This window comes from Saccopteryx leptura, chromosome 6 (assembly GCF_036850995.1).
Source record: "Saccopteryx leptura isolate mSacLep1 chromosome 6, mSacLep1_pri_phased_curated, whole genome shotgun sequence".
NCBI lineage: Eukaryota > Metazoa > Chordata > Mammalia > Chiroptera > Emballonuridae > Saccopteryx > Saccopteryx leptura.
In genome coordinates this window covers 152,481,080-152,503,144 of record NC_089508.1, presented here as the reverse complement: position 1 = coordinate 152,503,144, position 22,065 = coordinate 152,481,080, and the positions used below count along the sequence as shown (strand labels likewise).

Genomic DNA, 22,065 nt, shown 5'->3' with positions numbered 1-22,065 from the left:
GCTACAGAATTCCAGTAGAGAGGATGGTAGCTTGGACCAAGAAGATGGCACTGGATATGGAGCAGCAACTTTCAACCTTTTTTATCTCATAGCACATAAAATAATGACTAAAATTCTTCTTTCTTTCTTTTTTCTTTTCTTCAAATGACTAAAATTCTGTGGCACACAAAAAAACATATATTTTGTCAATCTGACAAAGAAAAAAGAAAGTGTAATTTTGATTCATTCACATCAGATGGCTATTGTGTTGGCTGTTGTCATTTTTTAAAATCTGACATCCTAAGGGAAAAGAGGTCAGTGCCCCTGACTAAATAGTCAGGGATTGCATGTTTTAAAATTTTTTGCTGTACATCACTGTATGATTGGAAATCACTGATATGGAGAAAAATACATGAATCTAGGACACATTTGGGAGTAAATATAAGTAAATTGAAAAAGGGAAACCCATTAGGACAAAGGGCAAGGTACCTTGCCCAGTAAGGGCTATCATGTCCAAGTGAGACCCGAGAGTTAAGTGAGAATGTGCAGGTTTCAGAATTAACTGAAGTAGGGAGGGAAAGAGCCTTCTGGACCAAGGTCCAATGTATATTCAAAGCTCTGTAGAGGAAGGCAGTAAGGGACCATGCATTTGGCCCCTGAGAGCAGAGCACTGGGCTAGAGTTTCAGGCGCACCCTGGATTGGGCCTGGGGGCCAAGAAATTATGCCAGGCCTTGGAGGAGCCGGGATCAAGGAGGATTTTGGAAGCCAGGCAAAGAGTTTGTACTTCATTTTGAAAGTAGAAGGAAGTTGTCAAGAGTGTTTTAAGCCAGGGCACAGTGTGATCAGGTTTGCTTGCTGTGGAGAACCTGCTAGGGGTAGAGATCAAGGATCTGGAGAGAGGGGCTTAGGTTGCCATTATAAACACCTGTTACTTTGGTGTCCAGCATCCGTTCTTTTTAGGAAGAAACCTATGAAATGCAGAGCTAGGCCCTGCTTTCCACTATGGAAATCAAAAGGGAGGCAGGACCCTGGCCAGTTGGCTCAGTGGTAGAGCATTGGCCTGGCATGTGGAAGTCCTGGGTTCAATTCCCGGTGAGGGCACACAGGAGAAGCACCTATCTGCTTCTCCACCCTTCCCCCTCTTACTTCTCTCTCTTTCTCTTTCTCTTTCTCTCTCACTCTTCCCCTCCTGCATGCCATGGCTCCAAGCAAGTTGGCCCCAGGTGCTGAGGATGGCTCCATGGCCTCCACCTCAGGTGCTAAAAAAATGGCTTCCATTACAGTGGAGCAACAGCCCCAGATGGGCAGAGCATCACCCCCTAGTGACCTAGTGGGCTTGCCAGATGGATACTGGTCCGGGCGCAGCATGCGGGAGTCTGTCTCTCTGCCTCCCCTTCTCTCACTAAAAAAAAAAAAAAAAAAAAAAAAGGAAGGAAGGAAGGCAAAATTTCCACTCTAAGTTTTCTCATAGCTGGCATATGTTTCCAATGCTTTCAATTAGGTATTTGTATCCAATGCAAGTGATTAACATAAGACATCAGAGGATCTGTTTAGGATTCATTATGGAGGCAATGAAAGGGAGGAGGAAGTGGTCAAGCCAAGCTCTTTCTGGGGAGTGGGGATTCAGCAAGCACCCAGGAGCATCCAGTCAATTCCTTATCTGCCTGTTACTCAGGATTGTCTTCATTATTTGCAGCCAAATATCCTGAGTAAGACAGGAAGGAGGCCTTTTAGGAGGAACCATTAGAGAGAGGAATGGCAGTCCTCTGTGCTGGGGCAGTGGCCAGGAGGTGTCACAAACAAGGGGCCAGACTGAGGATGATCATGGAGCTGGGATAAACAGGAGTTGGCATTGATAAGGCGTGAAGAGGGGAAGCTGTCACACATAACTCTGAGGTCTGGCTCTTCAACCAATTCTCCACCTATAGCCAAATTGATCTTTTTAAAAGAGGAAGTTGCCAACCACCATTTGAAATACATATTTCTAGGAATTTATCCTACAAACATAATTGCACACAAACAAAACAAAAAAATTGTGCTCGCTTCGGCAGCACATATACTAAAATTGGAACGATACAGAGAAGATTAGCATGGCCCCTGCGCAAGGATGACACGCAAATTCGTGAAGCATTCCATATTTTGTACCGGCTACAAGCAATAGTCAAACTCCTCTTCCATTTGCCTTTCTTTAAAAAAAAAAAAAAAAAAAAATTAATGTTCAAGGTTTTTCCTTGCAGCATTGTTCGAAAAGATGAACTGTACTATCCTCTTTTTTTAATTTTTTTTTTTTTTTTTGCTGGGTACCAAATTACTTTATTTGAAGGAATGGTACAAAGGTTCAAATGAAAGAACATGCCTGACCAGGCAGTGGTGCAGTAGACAGAGCATTGGCCTGGGACACTAAGGACCCAGGTTCGAAACACCGAGGTCATCAGCTGGAGTGCAGGCTCACTGGCTTAAGCACAGGCTTCGTGGGCTTGAGCGTGGGATCATAAACATGACCCCATTGTCACTGGCTTGAGCCCAAGGTTTCTGGCTTGAGCACATGGTTGCTGGCTTGGCTGGAGCTCCCTGTCAAGGCATATATGAGAAAGCAATCAATGAACAATTAAGGTGCCGCAACTATGAGTTGATGCTTCTCATGTCTCTCCCTTTCTATCTGTCAGTCCCTATCTGTCCCTCTCTCTAACTCGGTTTCTGTAAATAAATAAATAAATAAATAAATACGAAAGGTAAACCCAATGTGCATGTGCTGCTTTGGTTACCAGGGAAGTCACCCCCATGGCTATGGAACCTGGCCTAAGGCTGAACTCTGATCACTGGCTCCCAGAGGATGCTTGTAAAAAAAAAAACGCTCAGCTGGAGTACTAAGAAGGCTGAGTCTGATGAAGCAAGACTCTGCTGATACAATCCTCCTAGAAAAAAGGGTTGGAGAGAGCAGCCCTTATTGAAGAATATCACAGGGCTGACTGTGCTAACCAACATTTAAAAGAAAGAAGAAAAAAAACCAAAACGCTCTGCCATGCCAGACTTGGGAGCCTCACCTTGTGAAAACTGGTTATGTGGGTACCAACTTTCATGGATTTTGCCTGCTCATTCAGGTACCAAGTTTCAATGAAATCACACAAAGGGGGTCATTTTTTTTCAGTGGCCAGATTGCACTATTCCAGTAGTAACTAATTCTTATATTTTTCCAAGTGTAACACACACTCCATTGCATTCAGTCTGTTCTCCCAATCATTGGCTCTGGTTTCTTGACATCCTGAAGGAAGATTAGGCCTATTGGTTCTGTAGCTTTGTCAGTTTCTCAGCCTGTCCCCTCTCCTCATGAGACTGGTGAAGAAAATATTTGGTCAAGTTCTTCAAAGCCACATCATCATGGTCAAAGTAGTAAGACATGGACAGGTAGACATAGGCGTAGAGCTCCAGGTTGATTTGGCGGTTGATGGAGGCCCCTGGGTCCTGGTTGTATAGTTCAGCACACCTGAGAGGGGGACACAGTTATCTGGGTGGTTGGCAGGGGCCTCTGGGCTCTGAGGGCCCATGAGGATTGGAGGAAGGCTGGATCTAAGCAGCGCATGGGGATGGGAGATGAGTGCTGGGTCTGTCCAAGCACTGTTGAAGCAAGAAACCACAGCAACTCTCAGCCAAGACTGTCTTGCACTATTCATCCTTAATAGGGACTGACTAGGTAAAATTTGGCTCTTTTTGGCAAAGGAATACTATATTGCTGTTAAAAAGTGTGCAGATGCTCTTCCTGCACTGATGTAAACTAGTTCCAACTTACATTGCTTTAAAAAAAATTTTTAATTGATTTTAGCCAGAGAGGAAGGGGGAGATAGAGAGAGAGAGACAGTTACATCGATCCGTTCCTATATGTGCCCTGACCAGGGATCGAACCAGTGACCTCTGTACTTTGGGCTGATGCTCCAACCAATGGAGCCATCTAGCCAGGGCCAACTTACTTAAATAAAATAAAAAAGAAAAGTGCAGAGCATTGCATAAGGTTTGCTACCATTTTTATGGACAGGGTCAGGATAAACTAGGTTATGCTGCAGTAACAAACAATCTCTAAATTTCAGTAACTTAAAACAAGTTTATGCTTGATGCAGGTTGTTGGGATGGAGAGGCTCTTCTCAGAGTTGTCACTCAGGGACCTAAGGTGATAGGGGCTCCATCTCAATTTGTGCTTCCACAATGGCAGCTGCTTAAAGGAAATGTGAGTCTCCCATGGCCCTTAGCACTTAGAGCCAAAAGTGATGCAAGTCCCTTCTGCTCACATTTCATTGGTCAAGGCTAACCACGTGGACACAACTGACTTGAAAGGGGTGTGGGGTACAACTATGGGGAAGATTGTATTCTCCAAAGATGAGCATAACAATAGACTCCCATCCCATAGGAACTTCTCCAGTGTGACCTTGACATCCTCACATCAAGAAATGGGCTCTAGCCTGACCAGGTGGTGGCGCAGTGGATAGAGCGTTGGACTGGGATGTGAAAGGACCCAGGTTCGAGACCCCGAGGTCGCCAGCTTGAGCGCAGGCTCATCTGGCTTGAGCAAAAAGCTCACCAGCTTGGACCCAGGGTCGCTGGCTCCAGCAAGGGGTTACTCAGTCTGCTGAAGGCCTGCAGTCAAGGCACATATGAGAAAGCAATCAATGAACAACTAAGAAGTCGCAATGCACAGCAAAAAACTAATGATTGATGCTTCTCATCTGTCTCCATTCCTGTCTGTCCCTGTCTATCCCTCTGACTCTCTCTCTGTCTCTGTAAAAAAAAAAGTAAATAAAAAAATAATAATAAAAAACTGTTTATTAAAAAAAAAGAAAGAAAGAAATGGGCTCTAATGTCCCTGTCCTTAGCGATTCTTGTCATCAGTAGAATATGATGGAAGTGATGAACATGACGTCTGAAGCTAGGTCAGAGAAGGCCATGCAACCTGGTTCTCTGGCAATACTTGCATTCTGAATGCTTCTCTTGGGATGTTCCCTTGGAATCGATGACCATTATGTGAGAAGCCAAAATGGAGTGGAAAGACCATGTGTACATGCTCTGCTCCCAGGGACAGTCCCCCTGCAACACCATGTGTGTGAGTGAGGAAGCCTCCAGGTGACTCCAGTTCTGGCCATTAGATCAGCCCCAGCCATTCAAGTATCCCCAGCTGAGAGCCCTGGTACTGTGACAGGGAGACAAAGCCACCCCTGTTGTGTCCTGCCTAATTCTGGACCCACAAAATTCATGAGCATAATAAAATAGTTGTGATTTTTTTTTTTTTTTTTTTTGCATTTTTCCGAAGCTGGAAATGGGGAGGCAGTCAGACAGACTCCCTCATGTGCCCGACCGGGATCCACCAGGCATGCCCACCAGGGGGCGATGCTCTGCCCATCTGGGGCGTTGCTCTGTTGCATCCAGAGCCATTCTAGGGCCTGAGGCAGAGGCCACAGAGCCATCCTCAGCACCCGGGCCATCTTTGCTCCAATGGAGCCTCCGCTGCCAGAGGGGAAGAGAGAGACAGAGAGGAAGGAGAGGGGGAGGGGTGAAGAAGCAGATGGGCGCTTCTCCTGTGTGCCCTGGCCGGGAATCGAACCCGGGACTCCTGCACGCCAGGCCGACACTCTACCGCTGAGCCAACCAGACAGGACCAAAAATAGTTGTGATTTTATGCCACTAAATTGGAAGTGGGTTTTTTTGTATTGTTTTGTTTTGTTTTTTACACAGAAATAGTTTCCTGGAATAACTACTGTATACCTGGATGGAGAGTGTTGTTGGTAATAACTGGTGAACAATAGTAACAACTACCACAGATGGCTGTGCTTCCATATGTATGGACTGCCTCTGGAAGGACATATAAGGCCCAGGAACATTGGTTGCTTCTGGGAAGGGGGAATCAGGTGACCAGGGACAAAAGTGAGAGGGAGGGTTTACATCATATACCCTTTTGGACTTCTAATCTTGTATCACAAGGCTGTATTGCTTACTGTGAAAACAATCAACCTGATCTTATCATGCTCCTATTCAGGACCCTCTGGTGGTTTCCTGGGCTGGGCAGCCTCTAAGATGGCCCCAGTGATCCCCCTTCTTGGTATTTCCCCCTGACGTGAGTCCCTTTCCCTGAGCGTGGGCTGGACATAATGAATCACTTCTAATGAAAAGAATGTAGTGAAAGGGCTGGATTGTCACCTCCATGATTTGGTTACTAAAAGGGCTGTGGCTTCTGTTTTGACCCCGCTCTTACCTCCCCATCGGCTTGCTCTGAGGGAAGCCAACTGTCATGATGGGGCTGCGCTATGGAGAGGCCTACGTGGCAGGGAACTAAGGTCTCCAGCCAACAACCAAGAATGACCAGAGCCCACAGTCTTGTGAATGACTTTGGAGGTGGACCCTGACCTAGTCAAGAGGACTGAAGCCTCATGAGAAACTGATCCGGAGGCCCCAGTTAAACAGTTCCCAGGTCCTTAACTCACAAAAACTGTGACACAATAAATATTTGGTTCTTTTAGGCTGTTAAATTTGGGAACAGGCCTGACCAGGTAGTGGCGCAGTGGATAGAGCATCGGATTGAGATGCAGAGGACCCAGATTCAAGACCCCGAGGTCACCAGCTTGAGCGCAGGCTCATCTGGTTAGAGCAAAAAGCCCACCAGCTTGAACCCAAGGTCGCTGGCTCCAGCAAGGGGTTACTCGGTCTGCTGAAGGCCCGCGGTCAAGGCACATATGAAAAAGCAATCAATGAACAACTAAGGTGTCGCAGTGTGCAACGAAAAACTAATGATTGATGCTTCTCATCTCTTTTCGTTCCTGTCTGTCTGTCCCTGTCTATCCCTCTCTCTGACTCACTCTCTGTCTCTGTAAAAACATAAACAAATAAATAAATAACATTTAATAAAGGCTGGATTGCCCTGGCCGGTTGGCTCAGCAGTAGAGCGTCGGCCTAGCGTGCGGAGGACCCGGGTTCGATTCCCGGCCAGGGCACATAGGAGAAGCGCCCATTTGCTTCTCCACCCCTCCGCCGCACTTTCCTCTCTGTCTCTCTCTTCCCCTCCCGCAGCCAAGGCTCCATTGGAGCAAAGATGGCCCGGGCGCTGGGCATGGCTCTGTGGCCTCTGCCTCAGGCGCTAGAGTGGCTCTGGTCGCAATATGGCGACGCCCAGGATGGGCAGAGCATCGCCCCCTGGGGGGCAGAGCACCGCCCCTGGTGGGTGTGCCGGGTGGATCCCGGTCGGGCGCATGCGGGAGTCTGTCTGACTGTCTCTCCCTGTTTCCAGCTTCAGAAAAATGAAGAAAAAAAAAAAAAAAAAAAAAAAAAAAAATAAAGGCTGGATGGGCCATAAAAAAAAATGGGGAACAGTTTGTTATCTCTTATTAGCATAAAATACACTTTCTTTTACACTTAAAATTAAAACCCAAGCTCCTCCCCATGGCCTAATAAGGCCCAAATTGATATCAGCCCAGGTACCTCTCTCCAACCTTTTTTTTTTTTTTTTTTTTTTTTTTTTTTTTTTTTAAGAGAGAAGAGATAGAGACAGGGGTTCAGGAAGAGCAGGAAGCATCAAATCTAGTTGTTTATATATGTGCCTTGACCGGGCAAGCCCAGGTTTTCGAACTGGTGACCTTAGCTTTCCAGGCTGACACTTTATCCACTGCGCCACCACAGGTCAGGCAGCTCTCTCCAACGTTCTCTCACACTCCTCTCCCTCTTGTCACACTGTGAGAAGCTCAGCCACTCACTGACCTTTCTGCATCTACCTGGACCTGCACTGTCCAATACAGTAGCCACTAGCCACATGTAGCTATTTAAATTCAAATTATTTAAAATGAAATTAAAAAAAATTCAGTTCCTCAGTCTCACCAGCCCCATTTCAAGTGCTCAATAGCCACATGTGACTAGTGGCTACCAGAGTGGACAACACAGACAGAAGATTTCCATCATCACAAAGAGTTTGGTCAGACAGCATTGGTGTGGAGGAAGAGTGGCTTCCGTTTGCGTAAAGGTACCGTGGTGACAGACTAAATGAGAAAAAAAAGTGGCGTAATCAATGGAGGAAGAATAAAGGATGGACGGTGGGCACCTTCTTATTTCCTAATCTTGTCTTTCAACAGGCAGTTCTGCCACTTTTTTTTTTTTTTTTTTTTTTTTTTACAGAGACAGAGAGAGAGTCAGAGTGAGGGAGGGATAGACAAACAGGAACAGAGAGATGAGAAGCATCAATCATCAGTTTTTTGTTGTGACACCTTAGTTGTTCATTGATTGCTTTCTCATATGTGCCTTGACCGCAGGCCTTCAGCAGACTGAATAACCCCTTGCTCAAGCCAGTGACCTGGGGTCCAAGCTGGTGAGCTTTTGCTCAAACCAGATGAGCCCACACTCAAGCTGGCGACCTCGGGGTCTCAAACCTTGGCCCTCCGCATCACAGTCCGAGGCTCTATCCACTGCGCCACTGCCTGGTCAGGCCAGTTCTGCCACCTTTTGAAAACTATGCCCCAAGGCTCTCATAGAGAGGACTGGGGTTTGTGTGTGTGTATATGTGCCCAGACACTGCGAGCAGGAACTGAATTCATGGTTTCCCACTTTTCATCCCACACCCCAGCTATAGAAGACAGGCAGGGAGATGGTGCCTTTCTGCTCCAGTCCAAAGCAATTGATGGAAGAGACCCAGATATGCAGGGAGGACTGAGGAAAATGTATAAAAATTGCTAAGAAAGGGGAGTGTGTTCACCTGGGAAAGTTTCTTTGTAAACTTCTATAGATTGAGCCCCATCTGTATGCTAGGCTCTACCCTTTCACATGCATCCACATTCAAACATCTCAATAGCTCTACCAGTGTGAATGCCCACCCCTCCTAGAGAGGTGTGGCAATCAAGGTTCAGAGAGGCTGAGCCCTGACCTGGGATCATGCTGCAGGTCAGTGGTGAAGATGGGATTTGAAGATTTCCTGACTCAAGTTTTTATTGCTGTTTCTTACCTCTAGTTCCTGCTTCTAAGGTCATTATTTTCCTATTTTTTTATTTTTTTGCGACAGAGAGAGGGGCAGACAGACAGACAGGAAGGGAGAGAGATGAGAAGCATCAATTCTTTGTTACAGCACCTTAGTAGCTCATTGATTGCTTTCTCATATGTGCCTTGACCTGGGGGCTCTAGCAGAGCGAGTGGCCCCTTGCTCAAGCCAGCGACCTTGGGCTCAAGCCAGCATCCATGGGGTCATGCCTATGATCCCATGCTCAAGCCAGTGACCCCATGCTCAAGCTGGCAAGCCCATGCTCAAGCAAGCAACCTCAGGGCTTCAAACCTGGGTTCTCAGCATCCCAGGCCAATGCTCTATCCACTGCGTCCCCACCTGGTCAGGCTAAGATGCTTTCACTTTAATAAACTTGTCAAAGGCTACTTTTGCTTTAATCATGGACTTAACAACTATCACTTTCTGTTATCTTTGAAAACAATTGTTGAAAATGTGCCCCAGCCCTGGCCGGTTGGCTCAGTGGTAGAGCATCAGCCTGGCGTGCAGGAGTCCCGGGTTTGATTCCCGGCCAGGGCACACAGGAGAGGCGCCCATCTGCTTCTCCACCCCTCCCCTCTCCTTCCTCTCTGTCTCTCTCTTCCCCTCCCGCAGCCAAGGCTCCATTGGAGCAAAGTTTGCCCGGGTGCTGGGGATGGCTCTGTGGCCTCTGCCTCAGGCGCTAGAATGGCTCTGGTTGCAGCAGAGCGACGCCCCAAGATGGGCAGAGCATCGCCCCCTGGTGGGCATGCCAGGTGGATCCCGGTCGGGCGCATGCGGGAGTCTGACTGCCTCCCCGTTTCCAACTTTGGAAAAATAAAAATAAATAAATAAATAAATAAATAAATAAATAAATAAATAAATAAATAGACAATAGAAAATGTGCCCCTACTTCTCCTGCCCTCCATTTGCTGGGTTTCTGTTTCAGGAAGTCTCCCAGCGGCCCCTCTTCCAACAGAACTAAGAAATTGCTACATTCTGTCTCCACTTCATTTCTCACAGGTATTTTGTATCAGTCAGGACTCCTTTAAAAATTAACAGACCCCTGGCAGGTTTACTCAGTGGATAGAGTGTCTGTCCAGTGTGCAGAAGTCCCAGGTTCAATTCCCTGTCCATACACACATGAGAAGCGACCATCTGCTTCTTTTCCCCTCCCTCTCCCCTTCTCTCTCTCTTCTCATAGTTGTTGCTTCTTTTTTTTCCCCCAGAGACAGAGAGAGTCAGAGAGAGGGATAGATAAGAACAGACAGACAGGGCCCTGGCCGGTTGGCTCAGCGGTAGAGCGTTGGCCTGGCGTGCGGGGGACCCGGGAATCGGCCAGGGCACATAGGAGAAGCGCCCATTTGCTTCTCCACCCCCACCCCCTCCTTCCTCTCTGTCTCTCTCTTCTCCTCCTGCAGCCGCCGAGGCTCCATTGGAGCAAAGATGGCCCGGGCGCTGGGGATGGCTCCTTGGTCTCTGCCCCAGGCGCTAGAGTGGCTCTGGTCACGGCAGAGCGACACCCCCCCCCCCCCGAGGGGCAGAGCATCGCCCCCTGGTGGGCAGAGCGTCGCCCCTGGTGGGCGTGCCGGGTGGATCCCGGTCGGGCGCATGCGGGAGTCTGTCTGACTGTCTCTCCCCGTTTCCAGCTTCAGAAAAATACAAAAGAAGAAAAAAAAAGAACAGACAGACAGGAACAGAGAGAGATGAGAAGCATCAATCATTAGTTTTTCATTGCAACTCCTTAGTTGTTCATTGATTGCTTTCTCATATATGCCTTGACCATGGGGCTACAGCAGACCAAGTAACCCCTTGCTCGAGCCAGCAACCTTGGGTCCAAGCTGGTGAGCTTTGCTCAAACCAGATGAGCCTGCGCTCAAGCTGGAGACCTCTGGGTCTCAAACCTGGGTCCTTCACATCCCAGTTTGACACTCTATCCACTGCGCCACTGCCTGGTCAGACTAGTTGTTGCTTCTTGTATGTGCCTTCACCAGGCAAGCCCAAGGTTTATGAACTGGCGACCTCAGTGTTCCAGATTAATGCTTTATCCACTGCGCCACCACAAGCCATGCTGTGGTCAGTAGAATTTTAAGATGGCCCCAAGCTTCCCACTCCTGTTGTATGCTTACTTTCTCCCAGTTATTCAGTCCAACACTAATCTAGATGCTTCTATGGAAGAATGCTGCAAATGTAATTAACGTCCCAAATCAGCTGACTTTCAGATAGGGAGATTACTGTATACTTGGTGAGCCTGACCTAATCAGATGAACACTTAAAAAGGACAGTGTTCTTCCTGGTAAAGGAGAGTCAATGCAAGAAAGAGAGTCAACATCAGGGAGAATCTGCTGCTGGCTTGGAAGATGGAGAAGGCCATATGGCCAGATATTCAGGCAGTTTCTAGGAGTGAAGGGTGAGGCCTGGCTGACAGCCTGCAAAGAAACAGTAACCTCAATCTTACAATTACAAGGAACGGAATTCTACCAACAATCTGAATAGCTTGGAAGTGGATTTTTCCCCAGAGCCTCCAGAGAACTCAATCTTGGTCTCACTTTTGTGACACCTTGAGCACAAAAACAAGTCACATAGCGCCAGACTTTCAACCTATGAATCTGTCAACTAATAAATGGATATTGTTTTAACTTGTAACATTTGTGGTTTATTTTAGTCAGCAATAGAAAACAAATACACTTCCCAATGGATTCTAAGATCTTTATAGCAGGGAGCCTCTCTTGGGTCTCCTTAATCTCCTCATCCCCAGTGGGATGCAGAACACAGGAAGTCCCTCTTCCTGCTTCCAGTCCCATTATCTGGGAAAGAGAGGGGAACCCAGCTCCTCATTATTCTATCCTGAACCCCCAACTGCCAACTCCCTGCCCTTGGAGGCCTACCAAGGAATTTGCTCTGCTCAGCTTTCTACAAACAGCTAGTGCCCCACCAGGCCCATGAGGGCAGCTCGACCAATCTCCACTTCGCAGGCCTCATAGACCTTTGGCCAACTCTATTGATCTGGACTCCTGGGCAGGTGGGTGGACTAATGAACAGACGCCATGAGGGCTCTGCTGTTCCTGGGGTCCCTGCTGGTGAGCCTGCTGGAGTCAGCACTTTCGGTGAGGACTGGGGGAATCAGGAGGATAATGCTAGGATGGCCCTGTGGGTCCCTATCACAACCTTGGCCTCTGCCCATGACCTATTAGTCCAAGTGAGGGGAAGGCCTGTGTGGAAAGGTGAGGTCAGCCCAGAAGGCCCAGGTGGAAGGAGAGAGACACCAGAGCCTATGGATATGAGGGAATGGCCTGCATTTCTGGAGGAGAGGGGAGGAAGGAGGAGGGGCCTGGGTCTTGTGAGGAAATCTCTGCATTTCTGGGCTGTGAGAAGAAGCTGGGGACTAGTTTGGGATCAGGGGTAGGCAAATTCCCTGGCCTTTTCCCTCTTTCTGCAGACTCCATCTCAGAAAGACCCCAAGGTGCATAAGCACACGGCAGATGAACACACAGTGGGTAAGTAGCCCAGCTCTGCCTCCTAAGATACACTTGAGTGGGAATGAGTATGGTTGGGAGTGTGCCAATGATCAATCTCAGGCCCATGAAGCAGGGGCAGGATCCTGGGCACAATTGTCACTCTCATCCCCAGAGTCATCTGGCTAGCATAAAAATCCAAGTGCCTGCTGGGTGCCAAGTCTCTGCCGATGGGCGCTGTGTGCTCCTTAGGTCAGGGCTTGGGCTATACCTGAGTGCCCAGTCTAGTCCCCATCAGTTTTCTTTAGATTCCCCAGCCTTCCCCATTCTTTTCTTTTCCTTGATACATTTCATAGGCATCACTCATGCCACACAGAGGCCAGAGTTTTTGATAGACAAGGAAGGATCAAGAGCAGGGCACTGGGGCCTCTGAGCAAGTGACTTGACCTCTCCAAACTTCAATTTCCCCATCAGTAAAACCTGGCTGGTTTTAGTAAATACCTTAAGGTTGTTGGGAAGGAGAAATGAGTCATAAACCCATGTTAAAGCACTCAGCTCACTGTCAGATGCAAGGTCAATACTTAAGATATATTAGCTTTTCTAATTAAGCTCCCCTTTAGGTGGGGATGTCTGCCATCACCATCTTCCTCAAATCCTACCATATCTCCCCACTGCCTTCATTCTTCCAGGCACTAAATATTTACCTAGAGTTGTGAACTGATAGTCCCTGCCCTGGTGAGCCTGGCCTGGTGGGGTCAGGCCCAGGCCCTTAGCCTGGCCCTGAGGCCCACCCAGTACATCCAACCCTGACTGCCTCAGCCTCCTCTCCTCATCACTCCACACCCAGCCAAACTGATCTCCACCCTCCTGCCTGGTCCAACCTAGGTGCCCTACCCTTGCCTAATCACCTACTTAGGATGCTTCTCCTTTCTATCTATCCCATTTGCCTCTTTAAAGTCCATCTTGGCCCTAGCTGTCTGCATACAGATGTACTGAGTACAATTCCTGGTCAGAGCACACATGAGAAGTGACCATCTGCTTCCCTTTCCCTCCCTCTCCCCCTTCTATCCCTCTTCCCCTTTCACAGCCAATGGCTTGATTGGTTTGAGCATCAGCCCCAGGCACTGAAAATAGATTGGTTAGTCTGAGCATCGGCCCTAGATAGGGGATGCTGGGTGGATCCCTGTCGGGTGCATGCCAGAGTCTATCTATTGCTCCTCCTCTCACTTAAAAAAAAAACACAACAGCCTGACCTGTGGTGGCGCAGTGGATAAAGCGTTGACCTGGAACACTGAGGTCACCAGTTCAAAACCCTGGGCTTGCCCGGTCAAGGCATATATGGGAGTTGATGCTTCCTGCTCCTCCCCCCTTTCTCTCTCTCACTCTCTCTCTCATTCTAACTCTCTCTCCTCTCTAAAAATAATGAATAAATAAATAAAAATTAAAAACAACAACAACAAAAAGTCCATCTCAACTCTGCCCAGGTAGCACAGTGGGTTAGACTGTTGTTACACCAAGGTTGTAGATTCCATCCCGTTAGGGAGCATACAAGAATCAACCAGTGAATGCACAAATAAGTGCGACAACAAATCAATGTTTTATTCTCTCTCTCTCCAGCCTTTCCTCTCCCTTTAAAATAAGTACAATTTTTTAAATAAGCCCATCTCAGATCCCTCTCTCTCCCTTTACTGTCTTATTCCTGGTTTGGCCTTCTGCAAGTACCACTGTGTCTTTAATAACAAAATAGCAGCTAATCTTATTGAGCAGGGCTATGTGCTAGACTTTGTGCTGTGTTTCACAGGCACTATCTCTCTCTCTCTCTTTGTAAAATAGTCAGAGAGAGGAACAGATAGGGACAGAGAGACAGGAAAGGCGAGAGATGAGAAGCATAAATTCTTTGTTGTGGCACCTTAGTTGTTCATTGATTGCTTTCTCATATGTGCCTTGACTGAGGGGCTACAGCAGAGCAAGTGACCCCTTGCTCAAGCCAGCAACCTTGGGCTCAAGCCAGCGACCATGGGGTCATGTTTATGATCCCATTCTCAAACCAACGACCCCACGCTCAAGCTGGTGAGCCTGCGCTCAAGCCAGACTTTGAGGTTTCAAACCTGGGTCCTCTGTGTCCTAGTCTGACGCTCTATCCACTGCGCCACTGCCTGGTCAGGCCAGGCACTGTCTCATCTAAGCTTCACAATGTCCCTCTGAAATAGACAGTCAGTTCTTGTTATTTGTGTTAGTTACTATGAACATGACTTAACAAATACTGAACCATTGCTCCTAGAGGAAATATAGAGTTGGGTTCCTGTGAGCTGCTGGTCACAAATTTTTCATCAGCTATCAATATATAATATAACCTTGTTCCATGTGTGATTCTGTTTAAATACACCTTGCTCAATATATATTGTTGATTCATTAACATTGAACTCACAGCCAATGGCACTGTAACAATGCCTGGACAAAACTTATCTAAGATATATGTATTCTCCATAAGGCACATCACAGTCCACTTGCACACTGGAATACAGCACTTCACCACTATGGGGGCCATTTTCAACAGCAAAAGGACAAAATGTGGAAAATGTGGCACTAACTAGACTGTGAAAAGGACACTTGTTTACAGCAAGAGAGCTGAAACAGGAAGCAGTTTCACCAGTGTGACCTCAGCTGGAATGTGTACTCTCGGGGACTCAGATTTTTCACCTCCTTGTGCATGTCTGTGAATGACTATGAAAGTCCCTTGAAAATTGACTTGAGGTTTACAAATAAATTTTAGCAAAAAGGGAGATTTGAAAATATAGAATCTGTGAATGTTGAGACTTGACTGTACTATTTAAAAAAATGTATAATAGCAATTTATTATTGTAAAAACTTTAGAAATTACAAAAATGCAAAAGAGGAAAATTCTAACCTTCAAAAACCACTCTTGAAAATTTTGAGAATGACCTTCCAATTTATTATTTATGTATATATATGCAAATGTATTTATACAAAAATAGAACCAGGCCCTGGCCAGTTGGCTCAGTGGTAGAGCGTCGGCCTGGTGTGCGGGGGACCCGGGTTCGATTCCTGGCCAGGGCACATAGGAGAAGCGCCCATTTACTTCTCCACCCCCCCCCTCCTTCCTCTCTGTCTCTCTCTTCCCCTCCTGCAGCCAAGGCTCCATTGGAGCAAAGATGGCCCGGGCACTGAGGATGGCTCCTTGGCCTCTGCCCCAGGCGCTAGAGTGGCTCTGGTCACGGCAGAGCAACCCCCCACCCAGGGGCAGAGCATTGCCCCCTGGTGGGCAGAGCGTCGCCCCTGGTGGGCGGGCCGGGTGGATCCCGGTCAGGCGCATGCGGGAGTCTGTCTGACTGTCTCTCCCCGTTTCCAGCTTCAGAAAACAACAACAACAACAAAAAAACAAAAAACAAAAACAGAACCATACCAACATGCTGTTTATAACTTGCTGTTCTTTATTTAAAATTATGAACACCTTTCTGTACCAATATATCTACATCATCATTTAAAATATTTTTTATTGTGGTAAAATACACATAACATAAAATTTACTATTTTACTCATTTTACCTTAATCATTTTAAGTGTACAAAGTACATTCATATTGTGTAACCATCACTGTCACCCATCTCCAGAACTCTTCATCTTGCAAAACTAAAAATCTTTGACTGTATTATTATTATCGTCATTTTACTGATAAAAAAACTAATGCTTAGAGTGGTTAAGTGACTTCAACATACAACAAGTATTTATGAAGTGCCTACTTTGTGGCAAGCACTCTTCTAAAGTGGGAGGCTGCAAACTTGCTCATGGTCACACAACTAGTAGATGCTAAAGTCAGCATCCACTCCAGTTGTCTGATTCCAGGACCTAACTTCTTAACCAGGATGCTTGAAGGCACAGTGATCTTTTTGAGGGTCTGTTTTTTCCAACTAGACCCTGAGGGTGGTGCCTGGGAGACTGGGCACAGAGAATGTCATTAGAGAATGTGTTATCCCTGCAGTTCTCACTGTCACAGGGGAGCCCTGCCACTTCCCTTTCCAGTACCACGGGCAGTTGTACCACAAATGCACCCGCAGGGGCCAACATGGCCTCCGGCCCTGGTAAGATGACTCAGAAGGGGCCTGGGAAGATGGACCCTGCCAACCTTCTTCCTTGGGTAGAGGGGGGTTCTTCCTGCTTGGAGAGGTGGTTGTGATAGGAAAGAGTGGGCCAGCCCTCTGGTCAGAGCAGGGTGCCTTCTCTCTTTCCCCAGGTGTGCTACTACCCCCAACTTTGAGCAGGACCAACGATGGGCGTACTGCCTGGAGCCCAAGAAAGTTCAAGGTGCCACACACAGCCTCTGGGGTGGCCCAAAGCCCTCTCCTCTCCCCTAGTTACTCTCCTGAGTTTCATCAAACCCTACATACCTGGGATTCTGGGTCCACCCAGCTCCTTCCCTTCCTCCAGAGGGAGAAGTTCTGGTAGGGGGTGGCCCCATTTTGCATGAGAGTAAACTAAGGCCTGGAAACAAGGTCAAAGCCATGGCAAGCAGGTTCAGGTATGGCCTTGGCTCCCATCTGTCTGATTCAGGCTCCCCACTCTCCCTTCTACTGTGCCCATCTCTCAGACCACTGCGGCAAACATAACCCCTGCCAGAGGGGAGGAACCTGTGTGAATGTACCAAGTGGCCCACACTGCATCTGTCCAAAACATTTCACTGGGAATCACTGCCAGAGAGGTAAGGAGATGTTGGGGTTGGGGTGGGGTGGGGAGGCTGGGGAACAGGAGCAGCCTCCACCTACTGAAAAGGTCACAGGACCCTCAGCAACCTAGCTGCAGCCTCTCCTGAGACCATTCTCCGTCTTGGTCCCCAGAGAAGTGCTATGAGAGTCAGCTTCTCCAGTTCTTCCATGAGAATGAAACATGGTATAGACTTGAGCCAGCAGGTGTGGCCAAGTGCCAGTGCCAGGGTCCTCAAGCCCACTGCAAGCTGCTGGCCGGCAAGGGTGAGTGAATTTGTTGGGAACTAGCGGGGAAGAGGGCCAAAGGTCAAAGATCGGGACAAGGCCAGGTGGTGTGTCTATGAAAGGGGGAGAACTCTTCTGGGCCCAGAGGTGATTCAGTACTCTCCTTCTTTCAGTCTGCCGCAACAATCCATGTCAACACGGAGGCCGCTGCCTAGAAGCAGAGGGCCACCACCTGTGCGGCTGTCCCGAGGGCTACGCAGGACGCACCTGCGATGTGGGTGAGTCCTAGTCTAGCTGGAGGCAGCAGCCCCGCCCCACGTGGGGAGGGCTAGCAGAGAACTGTGAGAGAGAAAGTGGCTGTGTGTGTGTGTGGGGGGGGGGGGCGGAAGACCGTACCATCACCCAGCTGCAGGGAGCCTCCTCTCTCCCCAGACATTGAGGCCAGCTGCTACAACGAACGTGGGTTCAGCTACCGAGGCACGGCTGGGACCACGCTCTCTGGCGCAACGTGTCAGCCGTGGGCCTCAGAGGCCACCTACCAGAACCTGACTGCAGAGCAAGCAGTGAACAGGGGACTGGGCGACCATGCCTTCTGCCGGTGTGCCTGGTGGGGCTGGGCAGGGCGTCCTCCTCCCTTCCAGGGTCCTCTGGGGCTCCTCAAGCTCGAACAGTGCCTTCTCCTGTGGTTACAGGAACCCGGACAATGACACCCGCCCGTGGTGTTTCGTGTGGAACGGCGACCGGCTGAGTTGGGAATATTGCCGTCTAGCACAGTGCCAAGCCCCGACCCTGGCAGCTCCCAGCTCCTGGCCGCCACCTTGGACTGCCGCTGGGCGCCAGGAGCTCCCCTCGCCCACGCTTTCAGCATTACGGAAGCCTCTGACCAGGGCCCAGCCTCCGCCTCAATCCCCGACCGCAGGTAGTTGGGAAGGGGCAAAAAGACTAAGCAGAGAGGGCGAGGGGCAAGCTACATATCAGCCACTCGTGGGTTTCCCTGTCCTCAGCCCGGACTCCTCCACAGATTTGCACGTGATGCACGGACAGTGGACTCCCTTGCTCTGGACCCATCCGGAGGGCTGCGGACAACGGCTCCGGAAACGGCTGTCCTCACTGAGTCGCGTCGTCGGGGGATTGGTGGCGCTTCCTGGCGCGCATCCCTACATCGCCGCGCTGTACTGGGGCCACAATTTCTGCGCTGGCAGTCTCATCGCCCCCTGCTGGGTGCTGACTGCAGCTCACTGTCTGCAGAACCGGCCAGTACTATCTACCCAGCGCCAGTTGGGGACTCGGCTCTTTTCCTCTGTGCCCTGTGCTTCCCCTTTCCCCTCCAGAGCTCCCCAGAAGGAAGCTGAAACCTAGCAAGGGACTCGGGAGCAGGGAGCTTCTCCAGGCCACGGTGGTCCGCTCTGAGCGCGCATCCTCTCCCCATCCTACCCACAGGCCGGCGCCGGAGGAGCTGACTGTGGTGCTGGGCCAGGACCGCCATAACCAGAGCTGTGCTCAGTGCCAGACGCTGGCAGTGCTCAACTACCTCCTGCACGAGGCCTTCTCACCCATCACCTACCAGCACGACCTGGGTGCGTGGGTGCGCCCTGTGGAGCTCAGGGGAATTGTGAGGGGGGCTCAGAGGCCGGCACACCGGCCTCACGCTCCTCCCCACCTGGGTTAGCACTGCTGCGCCTGCAGGAGACCGCAGACGGCAGCTGCGCGCGCCTGTCGCCTTCGGTTCGGCCGGTTTGCCTGCCGAGCAGCGCCGCCCACCCCGCTGAACCCGAAGCCGCGCTCTGCGAGGTAGCCGGCTGGGGCCACCAATTCGAAGGTAGGCAGAAACGTTGGGGACAAGAGGGAGACCTCTGGCCACCGGGGTGGGCAAGAAGAGCCCGCAGCTTCGGTATCACCAGGGAAAGGAGGCGCTACCTGGTGCTGGTGGGTTGTGAGGACGTGCAGGGCCCTTGTCTCTGCAGCCGTCCATCCCAGAGCCTGGGATTCACTGTTTGTTTGGGAACGCCCAAACACTCGGGAGGTACGGGGAAAATCACACTTTCTCTTGGTTCACACTAGGCGCGGAGCTGCAAGGCTAACTAAGGACATTAGCTGGCTGGGAAGGGGTGTGACATTCCAAAGGAGCTCTGCTCCACCCGGCTCATTCACGTCCCTCTCGTTTGGGGCCTCAGTTTTCTGGTCTATGAAATGGGGTTCTCTCCCTCACGGGCTTGTTGCGAGATCAGTGGGTTTGGGAAAGCCCGGCGCAGCCAGGTGCACCACAGGCGGAGAGCAGAGTCGGAAGGGGTGTGAGGAAAATGTTCTCGGTTCGAAGGAGCGGAGGAATATTCCAGCTTTCTGCAGGAGGCTCAGGTGCCACTCATCCCTCAGGAGCGCTGCTCCGCCCCCGACCTGCACGGCACCACCTTCGCACCGGGCATGCTCTGCGCTGGTTTCCCGGAGGGCGGCACAGACGCATGCCAGGTTAGCACCTGGGCCCGCTTTCCGCCATATCCCCACCCTGTCAAGTCTAGACCCTAGGCCAAGGGCACTGAGCCGTTTGTCCTGGACCCAGGGTGACTCTGGAGGTCCGCTGGTGTGTGAGAATGAGGGCGCAGAGCGCCAGCTCATCCTGCGAGGCATCGTCAGCTGGGGCTCAGGTTGTGGCGACCGCAACAAGCCAGGTGTGTACACCGACGTAACCTACTACCTGACTTGGATCCGGGAACACACCGATTCCTGACTGCCCAGAAACTCATCTTTTCCTCCTTGGCGATTCTGGAATGGAAGGGTGGCTTGACAGGATCCTGGACAGCAAGGATTGTGTTCCAGCGTCGCCATCCCAGCGCCAGGCATGGCGTAAACACTCAATAAAGTTCTTTTGGGAATGTTTGAAAGGCACAGCTCTTTGAGGGTCCCTCTGGGAAATCCCAAGACAGTAAACTCGTGCACAGCCCTCAGAGAACAGGATCTATTGAGATCTTACACAAGATTTAGATTCATGTCCAGCTGATGTTTACTGAGCCAAATGTACTGAGCCCGGTGCAAAGTGACTCCACATATTAATCCTCTTATGAAACATTAATATTTTAAGTTTATGGAGATGTTCTCAATTTCGACTGTACATCAGAATCACCTGGAGAGCTTTTTGAGCCTATGCCCAAGATCCACTTCCAATCAATTAAATCAGCACGTATCTCTAGGGATGAGGTGTAGGCACTAGAATGTTTTAAAAACTCTCCAGGTGATTACATGTGCAGCCCGGGTTGAGAACCATGGTTAGAAATATTTAACTTTAAAACAATGGTGTGAAACCTGACCAGTGGTGGCACAGTGGATAAAACGTTGACCTGGGACACTGAGGTCCCAGGTTCAAAACCAAGGTCACTGACTTGAGCACAGGTTCACCAGTTTGAGTGTGGGATCATCAACATGATCCCATGGTCTCTGGCTTGAGCCCAAGGTCACTCGCTGAGCAAAGGGTCACTGGCTTGGCTGGTGCCCCCCCCCACCCTATCAAAGCGCACATAAGAAGCAATCAATGAAACAACTAAAGTGACTCAACTATGAGTTGATGCTTCTAATCTCTCACCCTTCCTCTTCCTCTTTCTCTCTCTCAAAGCAACCCCCCCCAAAAAAAACAGTGGATCCTTAATGTAAGGTCGGTGGATAGAGGCATGGTCACGTAGGGACTCAGACCCGCCCACATTGGCTAGGACTGCCCACAATCAAGCCGGCCAAAGGAAGCTTCCCAGGAACCATTTGGAAAGAAGCGATCGTCTGCCAGCCAGTGAAATTTCACCACATCATAGTAGCTCCACTTCCCTAGAGGGACCCTTTAAATATCTCCCACGTGGTTTAATCCGTGCAACTTCCCTAGCCTCCATGTTTCTTTCCTCGGGGCCAGGGAACCTTGCCGGGCGGGGTGTGCGCTCTGTACTCAATAAAGCCGTTTACTTATTCCACACTTTGCGGCTCCAGCCCTCTTCCTTCCTTCTCGGCGGGGAAAAATACCTTACATTTTTGGTGCCGAAAACCCGGAAGGAGTTAGAAGTCCGCAAGGACCACTCCTTTCTCCTCTCCTCCGAGAAAGAACCAGGATCTCTGATCTCCAACCCACTTCAGCGCACGGTGCGGTAAGTCCCCTGCCTCCAGCTTTCCTCTCAGTTCTTTCCTCCGAGACTCCCTGTCCGAAACCATAGCTACGTCAGGGAAGTCTTTTCCGTACGTCCGTCCGAGTGAGCGTGTGCTTGTGGAGACCTCCCCAAGCACATCCACTTTCATCCGTGGCTGGAACTTGGGTTTTTAGGACGCTAATGCTCAGGTCTGACCACTCCGAGAACTGAGGGGAGCTGTGAGGGCACACGAATTTCCCTCCCTCAGGAAGAAGAAACTGTTCTTCTCCGCTGTGGCCAGGCCACAGAACCCACTCAATTAGCCTCCTGAAGGGACTTTCGGTGTTAACCCCTCACCAATTTAACTATCGCCAAAAAAGTTGGGAACTGATTGGAGATCTCTTACATTCATGGCTCCTAATTATTTGTGCAACCGTCCTTAATCTCTGTGCTGCCTGTTCCACTGCGCAGGCCTTTTTCTGGCCGGAGAAACCTTACCTAAAACCTCTACTCCTAATCTTTCCTTATCCGTGGACTCCCAACTCTCTTTCCCTCCTGCCTGACCCCCGGGGGGCGCCTCTCTCCCTCACTCTTTCTCTCTTTTTCCCTCTCTCGGG

At 49.7% G+C, this 22,065-nt stretch overlaps 1 protein-coding gene and 2 non-coding genes across 5 annotated transcripts; all 3 read left to right on the top strand.

Annotated features, from left to right (window-relative positions):
- Positions 1-2,015: 2,015 nt before the first annotated feature.
- On the top strand, positions 2,016-2,122 carry LOC136377758 (U6 spliceosomal RNA). Its single transcript, XR_010746390.1, has one exon. It is a non-coding gene; the product is annotated as a U6 spliceosomal RNA (small nuclear RNA).
- A 716-nt stretch (positions 2,123-2,838) lies between these two features.
- LOC136377944 (small Cajal body-specific RNA 4) lies at positions 2,839-2,967 on the top strand. The gene has a single exon (XR_010746545.1). It is a non-coding gene; the product is annotated as a small Cajal body-specific RNA 4 (non-coding RNA).
- An 8,974-nt stretch (positions 2,968-11,941) lies between these two features.
- Positions 11,942-20,227, top strand: F12 (coagulation factor XII). 3 transcript variants are annotated; one of them, XM_066341464.1, is made up of 14 exons: positions 11,942-12,058; positions 12,391-12,448; positions 16,406-16,505; positions 16,658-16,728; positions 17,012-17,122; positions 17,259-17,390; positions 17,525-17,629; positions 17,784-17,949; positions 18,044-18,270; positions 18,373-18,604; positions 18,792-18,928; positions 19,021-19,170; positions 19,669-19,817; positions 19,909-20,227. In XM_066341464.1, exons 1-14 carry the CDS (start codon positions 11,999-12,001, stop codon positions 20,074-20,076), a joined length of 1,866 nt encoding a protein of 621 aa, XP_066197561.1. In that variant the 5' UTR covers positions 11,942-11,998; the 3' UTR covers positions 20,077-20,227. The 3 variants fall into 3 exon arrangements, with proteins under 3 accessions (XP_066197561.1, XP_066197560.1, XP_066197562.1); XM_066341463.1 differs by having other exon boundaries at positions 18,044-18,604; XM_066341465.1 differs by lacking the exons at positions 16,406-16,505; positions 16,658-16,728.
- Positions 20,228-22,065: the final 1,838 nt, after the last annotated feature.

Coding starts and splice junctions, on each gene's coding strand:
- F12 (XM_066341463.1), top strand. CDS start 11,999: ATGAGGGCTCTGCTGTTCCTGGGGTCCCTGCTGGTGAGCCTGCTGGAG. Junction 12,059..12,390: donor TGCTGGAGTCAGCACTTTCG/GTGAGGACTGGG, acceptor CTCTTTCTGCAG/ACTCCATCTCAGAAAGACCC. Junction 18,605..18,791: donor GCTCACTGTCTGCAGAACCG/GCCAGTACTATC, acceptor TCCTACCCACAG/GCCGGCGCCGGAGGAGCTGA.